Here is an 8,965-nt window from a genome sequence, read left to right on the forward strand (position 1 = left end):
TGAATTTAAGGAGCAAAATCCACAATTATGGCAGACTTTCCAAACTTAACTTTTTGACCTTGTTCTCAATGAAAGATTTGAGGCATACTGAGCTGCTGCCCTCTTGAGTGCCCACCCTATATGGCTACAGTGGTCTTTCCAGGACTGGTGATCTTGGAATATGAGATCTGCTTTATTTGTTTTCAGAGTGGTCCGATATTGCTGCATTGCTTGCCAAGGGAAGTACCCCTCTGCTCTTGGAATGGGGTGGTGTACCACACAGATTTTAAAAGCTGCTGGTGTGCAGCATGGTTACACTTCTAATCCCTACCCAGGCAGTAGCCCGCTACTCGGATAGCAGGACTGCAGGCCATGCCAACATCCTGTATCAGAGCTGATGCCGACATCGGCTCAGATATATTCCTCCAGCAGAGGCTAAACCTGCTCTTACACCTCGAGGTGGAGCTGTGCTTTGTATACTCACTTCTCACTCTTCAGATCCTTTCTGCATCTGTCCAGACTTCATTAACTAGCTGAATGTTGTAATTTTCTTCCCCTCCAAGTGCTTTCTGGGGGTGTGAGTTGGTCAACTCTTAGTTACAGTGTTACTTCCAAACCTTGGACATACTGTAGCACTAAAATGCTAGTAGTGCTTTTTAAAAGTGTGGAGAGGGCTGCCACCAACTGCCAGAGCCCAGGGAACCTGCTGGTAGCTATGCCTTTTACCTAGTCAGCCTGCTGGCAACTGAGTACAAGTTGGATATTCTTGTCCCATTTTAGCTGACTTATTTGTTCAGCTCAGGGAAGCTCCCAGTCCTGAGAAACTTCAGACCCAGGTGCCTTCAGTCCCTGCCTTTAGGAAACACTCATGCTGCTGGGTGATCTCAGCTTCAGTGCTTTCCAGGCATCTGGTTCCAGATCCATCCAGTCGCTTTCTGTAGCAACCAGTAGAGGTTCATGGCACTGATGCTGTTACAGGAGGTGGGAATGTCAACGCATGATCAGTGTCCCTTTGGAAGCCAGAGAAGTGGGTATTATATCTACCTGTGCCTCTTGTTCCTCTTAAGCCTGAACAAAGCATTGAACATGGCAGATAAGGAGGCTTTTTTTGTGGGACAGACAAGGGAGGTACTTTGTACTGCACTGGGCACTTACGTAGGCAATTCCCAGGGAAGCGTAAAGCTCTTTGCATCTTAGATGTTACAATAATGGCTCTGCTTGCTCAAGGAGTGGCGGTGTCTGTGGCAAGAGCATGTGTGAAGCCAAGCCACTGCTGGTTTAAAGCTGAGATCGTGTACTGCCACCCTGTGGGCCCGATGCAAGGCTGCTGGGGCAGGACTCGCTTCTGCATTCTGCAGTTGTTCTGGTGGAAGTGGCAGAATTAACAAGGGTATAACTTTATACAGGGCCCAGACTTAAGATGCCTGCAGTCCTGGGTGCCTTGTACTTCTCATAGGCTGGGCATCTGTGCAATGGTAAACATACAGGGCTTGCTTTAGGAATGGCAATGTGAAGAGTCTACTCTGCATGGGAACATTACTGGGAGCAGTATTTAGCCTATCTGTCACTCCCTCTGCTCTACCCTGTATTTGTGTGGTGCATAATGGGCCAAGTATGAAAAGCCACTTCATTGCTAGGAGTGCTGGATTTCCTGAGGGGAGCTAAAGGTCAAAGACCCTCATCTTGTTTGTGCTAATTAGCTACCTAATTAATGATGAGCTGCCCTGCTTTGTTTCTGTCCTGAGGTAGCCTTAAGCCTAACCTGCCTCTTTCTCCCTTCCTCCCTTTTCTTGCTATTGACCTGCTTGCCTGTTAACCCTGTGTGCACCACACTTGCTGCTATACATCTACTTCTTGACTTTCTGCGTGTGACTGGACCCTGCCTGTAGCATCAGGTAGGAAACCTCCCTGTGCCTCTCAACACAATCCTTAGTAGTCTTAGGAGTCTTAGAGCCTGGGTGCCGTTAGGTGCATGTTAGGTCAGTGCTGGTGTGTAATATTGCAGTTGTTAAAAAGCAGTCCTTGGGGATCACCTGTCTCATGGCCCTAGGGTTTCATGTTGGATAAGGGTGTGAACTGGCCTGTCAGCTGCTTCTCTGCTTAGCATGGGTTGATGTGACAGTCTAAGACTTGATTTGAATGTCATCGGTGGAGCCTGTGCCTCCCTGCACCTAGATGTAGCCTAATGGACTAAGTAACAAAATGGAAGAACCTTTCCTGCTGTTGTTGTTGTTAACAATTTTAGTTAGGCGTAGGATATGCCATTTTGAGGAGAGAGTGATCAAATTGTGGGGGGTGTGACAGCACCCATATCTAAGTGTCAAAAACAGTTGTGTGTAATAAATGTCAAGCGCTTGCTCTTAGACTTAGAGGAAGCTTTCTTAGTCTTTGAGTTTATCTAGAGGTCTAAGATGTCACTTCTTCCCTTCAGACTAAGGAGGAGCAGTCCCAGATCACCAGCCAGGTGACTGGACAGATTGGATGGAGACGTGAAGGGATCAAATATCGTCGCAATGAACTCTTTCTTGATGTGCTGGAGAGTGTGAATCTCTTGATGTCCCCCCAGGGTAAGTAGGAGGTGTAGAGCTGGCATCCTTCTCCCCTTCCAGGTTTGTGAATGTGGACTTCTGTAAGTCTTCTGAACTGTGCTCTTCTCTACATCAGGTCAGGTTTTGAGTGCCCATGTCTCTGGCAGAGTGGTGATGAAGAGTTATCTGAGTGGAATGCCAGAGTGCAAGTTTGGCATGAATGACAAGATTGTCATTGAAAAACAGGGCAAAGGGACGGCGGATGAAACGGGGAAAAGGTAAGAGTCGTTGGGGTAAAAGCTACTTGTCGCCAGGGACTCTTATAAAAGGACAGCACTTAGTAGCTTTTCTGATCTGACAGACAAAGCTCATCTCTTCTTCCCTTCAGCTATTACTGCTAATTTTTCCTTGGGTAGGTCAATTGCTGTGCTACCAGCCTGAGGCCCTCAATACAGAGGGCTTCTCTGCAGCAGGGCTAATGTGAGCAGGTGGAATATCATCTTTGGTGTCTGACTTCACAGCTATACATGGGCAAGTGCCAGGAGCTCTTCAAGTATTACAATTCAAACATAGTGTTAAATGTGGAGTTCTCGCAGCTGGAAATGCTTCCCCAAGATGAATTCTGCTGGACCTTGTGTCTCTTAGCAGTTCTAGTCAGAGACTTACTGACAGGCTGCAGTAGTAGTGCTCCTTAAGAACAGTGAAGGAACCCCTCTGACCATAGCCTGTGCTACTCAGACTGTTCCAACAGATTAGTACTGGGTAAGCCCCTCCTGCTGACATACAGGTGGTTGGTGGCCGTGTGGATTGGAGGCTCATCCCTTCCAGGAGCCCAGTTACCTTCCTTCCCAGCTGCACCTCAGTCAGTACCCACATTGAAGCTGAAAACAGGTCTTAGGCTTTTTCCAGCCTTCCTGCTTGGGTTGAAGAGATAAAAGCAAAGGGACTGCCACTTTTCTCCCATTAACTGTTTGCAATTCAACTGTGTTTCTCTTGGTTGTTTCTTTTGTTTTTTTTGCTGACCCCCAGTGAATTGGGAAGGTAGATAATCTGCTTCAGCTGTGTGTGCACTCTGCTCTTCCCTTGTCTCTTGCTTCATGTGACTTGTGCATGTAACTCAGATCTCTGACACTTTCCATGATGGTTCCTGTAAATGGAGCTGAGCTGCTATTTGCCTTTTCTCTCAGAACCAAGCCAAGAGCTATCACTTCACTGTCACTTTTAAGCCATCTTTCCTGTACCTGAATCTAGCTAGTAAAATGTGTGAACCTCAGGTGGCTGCCCAGTGGGGATATACTCTAGTGAAAATGCCATCTGTGTAGGCCTCTGAAGAGTCAGGAACACTGTCCAAAAGCTGTGCTGTGAGTGCTTTTTGCCTGTAAATGTGCTATTTTCTCAAGTTACAGAAGCAAGATGGATGGGGACTCTTGCTGGGTGATTCTCTGGTGGGCAAAAGCTTGGGGATGTTACTGTCAAAAAGCATTTAGTTCTGAGGTAACCAAAAGGGACAGCTGCTCCCATTCCTTTTCAGCATCTAGCATGTGGCAACACCAAACCCTAAGTAATGTGGCCTGAGACCTGGAGCAATGCTAGGCAGCAGGGCTTTCCCAGCAGTCTTCCAAAGGAACAGGATCCAGTCAGCTGATGTTGGCTGTCTTCTGGGCAACAGATTAGGAAAGACTAACTCCCACTTAAAGAAGCACAAACTACAGCACTGGGTTTTGTAACTAAACAGCCAGTCAGCCTGGGGTCAGTCTGCTTTCCATTTGTGCAGGTAGTGGTGGTTCCCAGGGCAGCTGAACCTGCCTGTGGTGCTTATAATATCTTGGCGCACTTGCACTGTTGTCCTTTTGCTCCCAGCAATTGGGGCAGCCCTAGGTATCACAATGCTACGTTGCTGCCTCTTCTGTTGCTACTGCCTTCTCATTTTCTGGTGCCTCACGGTAGCTGAGAGTTCTTGGCTGACCTCAGGATCTGTAGCAAGGAAGGCATACTGCAAGGCTAGAACCCTGCACAAGTTCAGTGCTGGCAGGTTAGGCTAGTGTGCCTAGATGGGACGAATGGTGGCTATGTAGATTTTTTTTAGGAGTGAGAGATATGAACTTTTATGGTATAATATTGTGGTCTTGCAAATCGACTCAGAATCAAACCACCTGCTAGCAGTGTGGAAATCAACAGCTGTTGAAGAGATTTCTGAACAGGAAGACCCTGAACCTAGCATCTCCTGGCTGTGTGGCAGTGAGATAGATAGCTTTGTGGACAGGAAAGTGTTTTCTCTCCTTTGAACTATGCTGTGAGAAGACTTGGGCTAGCAGAGTTGCTTTTGCGGTACTGAGGTGCTGCTGGCAGGCAGACCCAAGCATTCTGTTGCTGGCGATGACAGAAGGGTGCTCCTCCAATCTCTCTCCTCTTTGGGGAGAGGAGGGAGAGAATTCTTTTAAAAAAGCTTCCTGAAATATGACTCTTGTGGTGGTGAAACAAGGAAAGTCTGAGCCAAGAGGCTGCTGTGCCCTAAATCTCTCCCTGCCTCCCTGTTTCCTGGACACCTGCGATGGCAACGTGCTCTGTAGAGTAGTTTCTGCCTGCGCAGACTTTGGCTGCACCAAGATACCAGGGCTGCAGCTTGCACTTGTCTAATAGTCTCTTGTGTTTTTAGCGGCAAACAGTCAATCGCCATTGACGACTGCACTTTCCACCAGTGTGTGAGGCTCAGCAAGTTTGATTCAGAGAGGAGCATCAGCTTCATTCCACCAGATGGAGAATTTGAGCTCATGAGGTACGGTGAGGGGGGATGATCAGGCTGGTGTTGACAGCTGCGTGCTGCTACAGTAGTGTTGCCACTCTCAGGCAGACTTGCAGCCCCTGAGCACCTAACAAATATGCACTTGCCGCCTTTCTTTTCAGAGTGGAATCTCTAGGGTGTCCCACAAATCCTTCTGTTACAAATGTGGTAGAAGCCCAGCTCTATGGGTTTCTTTGCTACAACCGTAATGTTGGATGTGGGTTTCCTTACCTTTTAGTTTGCTGTATCTGGATTTTTTAGTGCTTAAAACCAGTGTCCTTGAACAGGGTCATTGGCAGGAACCAGGTATAAAACTTGGGACCCACTAACCCATCACTGCCCTAGGGCAGATCTTATGGCTGCTTCCTCCTGGGATGGCTCCATTTCTGGCTGATGTTTCTAAGCTGTTGCCTGTACGCACAGGCTGTCTCTCTAGGAAGGTGGTACAATTTGAGACCCTAAGGTATTTAACTCCTCCTCAGAGTTCACTGTTGCTTCTATCCCTGCAGATACCGAACCACTAAGGACATTATCCTTCCCTTCCGTGTGATTCCTCTGGTGCGGGAGGTGGGTCGGACCAAGCTGGAAGTGAAGGTGGTGATCAAATCAAATTTCAAACCTTCCTTGCTGGCCCAGAAGATAGAGGTAAAAGAATAAAAACCTATGGTCTCTTGTGCCTGGGAACTGTTCCTCTACCTTATGTCCCCTGCTATGGAGTCCTCAAACTGGTACAGGACTAAGAGTGAACCGAATGCCCTGCAGATGCGTGGTGCTGCTGTGCTGTGGAAGGGAACTGCTGTAGGGTAGAGAGGTGGAAGTTGTTTTCAGTTGTGCAGCCACCTCGGCAGAGGCTTAATTTTCTGCAGCAACTGTTCACTTAATGTTTTTGGTCACTATGGAAAGTTCATGTTCTTCTGTCTGCATGATCTGGTGGTATGTCAGACAGGCAGCAGGCTATGAGCTATGTTAGACAGGCTGGCTAAGGGTGGCTTTGCAGTTTAGTCCCCTTCAGGGAAAGGCTTACTGCTGCAAAGGTAGGCTGTCCAGAACCTGGTGCAACTAGAGCTCCCTGGCCAGCCTGGCGTTCTTCCTGAGCTCGCCTGCCCGACACTAGCCAGGTTTCCTGAAGGTTGAACTGGAGACCTCTGCCTTGTTCCTCGCCGACTGTTGTGGATTCTGAAAATGTGTGAGCTTTTACTTCAGAGCAAGAAACTGGAGAGCTAGCCTAGGATGTCTTGTGGTAGCTGATGTTCTCTGGGTCCCGAGATGGGAGAGAGAAAGCCAAGGGGTCCAGGACAGGCGGTCTTCCCCTGAGATTGCACAGAGTGCCCAGGCTGCAGTCTCTTTGCCCCTGCTCACCAGACTCTGCCTTCTAGGTCCGGATCCCAACACCCCTCAATACCAGTGGAGTGCAAGTCATCTGTATGAAAGGGAAGGCAAAGTACAAGGCCAGTGAGAATGCCATCGTCTGGAAGTGAGTGAGCGTGTTGGGTCTGGGTGCTGCAGGGGCAGGGTTTGGGCAGGCAGCACCTGTTCAGTGCTCCTGTCTGCCCATGTGGTGAAAGGGAGAATAAACTTGGGCACCTCCTCACTTCTGAGCTTTCTCTGGTAGGATAAAACGTATGGCTGGAATGAAGGAATCCCAGATCAGTGCGGAGATTGAATTGTTGCCCACCAATGACAAGAAGAAGTGGGCTCGGCCCCCAATCTCCATGAACTTTGAGGTGAGTCCCCATCTGCCTTCGAGGGTGCAGCTAACCTTAGAGAAGCTTTGTCGGGTCGGTCCCTTCTGCCCTCGTGGGAATTACACAGGTTTGAGTGCTCCCTTGTCCCAAGCTGCCATGTGACTCTTTGTAACAGGAGGCCAGCCAGGTGGCAAAGCTAAAAGAAGAAAACTGCCCTCAAAACCCCTGGAGCTGTCCCTGCATGCAGGGAGTAGGAAAAGGAACAATGGCTCTTGGTGCCTGTTTCCAGATGCATAGCCAAGGGGTCCTCTGGCTTTTGTGTGTGGAGAACCGTCTTACCCCTCTGTTCCAATGCTCTCTGTTGCCTTTCCCTTTCTCCATAGGTCCCGTTTGCGCCCTCTGGGCTGAAGGTGCGCTACCTGAAAGTCTTTGAGCCAAAGCTGAACTACAGTGACCATGATGTGATAAAATGGGTGAGGTACATCGGCAGGAGCGGGATCTATGAGACCAGATGCTAGCCCCAGCAGGCTGGCGGGCTCCCTCTTCTCCAAGCCATCCTCCACCTCTCCTCAGTCTTCAAGTACATTCAGAGAAAACATCTGCCTGGCCCCTCTACGCAGATTGAAAGCCCTTGTGGCTCACCTTGGGAGCAGGCTTGCCTGCCTACGCTCAGTTACCACCCATGCTGCAGCTGAAGTTCAGAACCCAGTCGCGCGCAGGGGTGCGGTCAGCTTCCTGCTCCCCATCCCAGGGTGGGGAAGGGCTAGTCTAACTCCCATCCTCTCGTGATCTTTCTAGGGAACGTCCACCATTAAACTCCTCCTCTTCTGTTGGTGTCTCACTACTTGCATCATATCCTAGTATTTTTGAAGTTCTTGTGCATATGTACTCGTAGAATAGACCTAAACATAGACTGGACAAATCTGAGTTGAAATTACCCTGGCTTCTGTACTAGCTATTGCTGTTGTGGTAGATGTTGCTGGCCAGTCAGAGATGCCTGGGGTGGTGAGTTTGTCGGGCCTCCACCAGAGGAGATGGCGGGCTCACCAGATCTCACCACCACTTTATATTTCTTGCAAAGTCGTCAGTATAGAGTCCTGCCGTGGGAAGGTTTGTGACCAAAAAGGATGAGGGTTTAGACTCTTGCTGGTGTGTATGTGGGTGGCACAGCATTTCAGGTCCTTGGAGCACTTGCCCCCGCCCACTGCTGGCTTGAGCCAGTCTGTCCTTTCCAAACAAACTGGAAACATGGCCCCTCTGTCCCAGGGAGTGCGGGTCAGCTGAGCTCTGTCAGGATGTGAACAGGGTCTGTCCTTGGGGAATCTAAAATGCAGTTGGCGGTAAGAGCCCCCTGCCCCAGCCTGCCCTCTCCACACTTCTACCAAACGCTTCTGGGCCATAGGAATGCTGCTGCTACCCACAATCCTGCTTCTGGTAGTGTGGTCTCCATTTTGTAAACTTTGTGATTTGTCCAGCTCAGAATCTAATAAAGTATGTAGAACAGAGGAGGCTACCTGCGCTGCTGTTTGGGACTCGTGGTGGTAAGAGCCTGGGCTGTGCTCTGGGCCTGTGCTGGAGTGTCTTGGGGCCTGATTTTGCCATGTCCCCAGCCCCAGGCTGCCTGGGGTTCAGTACGTGGGGGAAAAAAAAAAAAAAAGGGATGCTTTTGTTTCCAGCTGTGCTGGTGCTCCATTCCAGCTGCTGCAGGTCCCTGGGGAAAGGAGGGTGCTCTGGGCTTCCCCCTCACCACTGGCTCACCAAAGCCTGTGTTTGAGCTGAACTGACCTTTGCTGCCCTCTGGGTGAGGTCTGGCTTCTCTGCCTAAGCCTGGCCTGTGTGAACCTTGGTGGCTTTTACATGTGAGCAGCTGAAAAGGGGGGGGAAAAAAAAAAAACAAAACCAAACCCCAACCAAAGGCGTTTTCCCTTTTAACTTTGCTTTTGGAGGCTGGGGCTAAGGAGGGTGATTTTTTTAAAAGGGGGGGGGGGCAT

At 49.4% G+C, this 8,965-nt stretch overlaps 2 protein-coding genes across 2 annotated transcripts in view; both read left to right on the forward strand.

The window, feature by feature from the left end:
- The window catches only part of AP2M1 (adaptor related protein complex 2 subunit mu 1), a 24,686-nt gene extending 16,868 nt beyond the window's left edge, over nt 1-7,818 (forward strand). Inside the window, exons 5-11 of the mRNA XM_009634389.2 lie at nt 2,411-2,546; nt 2,644-2,785; nt 5,164-5,283; nt 5,799-5,934; nt 6,666-6,763; nt 6,902-7,013; nt 7,358-7,818. Coding sequence (XP_009632684.1) covers nt 2,411-2,546; nt 2,644-2,785; nt 5,164-5,283; nt 5,799-5,934; nt 6,666-6,763; nt 6,902-7,013; nt 7,358-7,492 — 879 coding nt within the window. The 3' untranslated portion in view covers nt 7,493-7,818. The remainder of the gene's footprint in view (nt 1-2,410; nt 2,547-2,643; nt 2,786-5,163; nt 5,284-5,798; nt 5,935-6,665; nt 6,764-6,901; nt 7,014-7,357) is intronic.
- Nucleotides 7,020-8,965, forward strand: part of ABCF3 (ATP binding cassette subfamily F member 3) — a 13,653-nt gene continuing 11,707 nt past the window's right edge. Inside the window, exon 1 of the mRNA XM_035889945.1 lies at nt 7,020-7,132. The gene's annotated coding sequence lies outside the window, so the exon portion shown is untranslated. The remainder of the gene's footprint in view (nt 7,133-8,965) is intronic.

Source organism: Egretta garzetta, unplaced genomic scaffold, assembly GCF_000687185.1.
Source record: "Egretta garzetta isolate BGI_Z169 unplaced genomic scaffold, ASM68718v1 scaffold172, whole genome shotgun sequence".
Taxonomy (NCBI): Eukaryota; Metazoa; Chordata; class Aves; order Pelecaniformes; family Ardeidae; genus Egretta; species Egretta garzetta.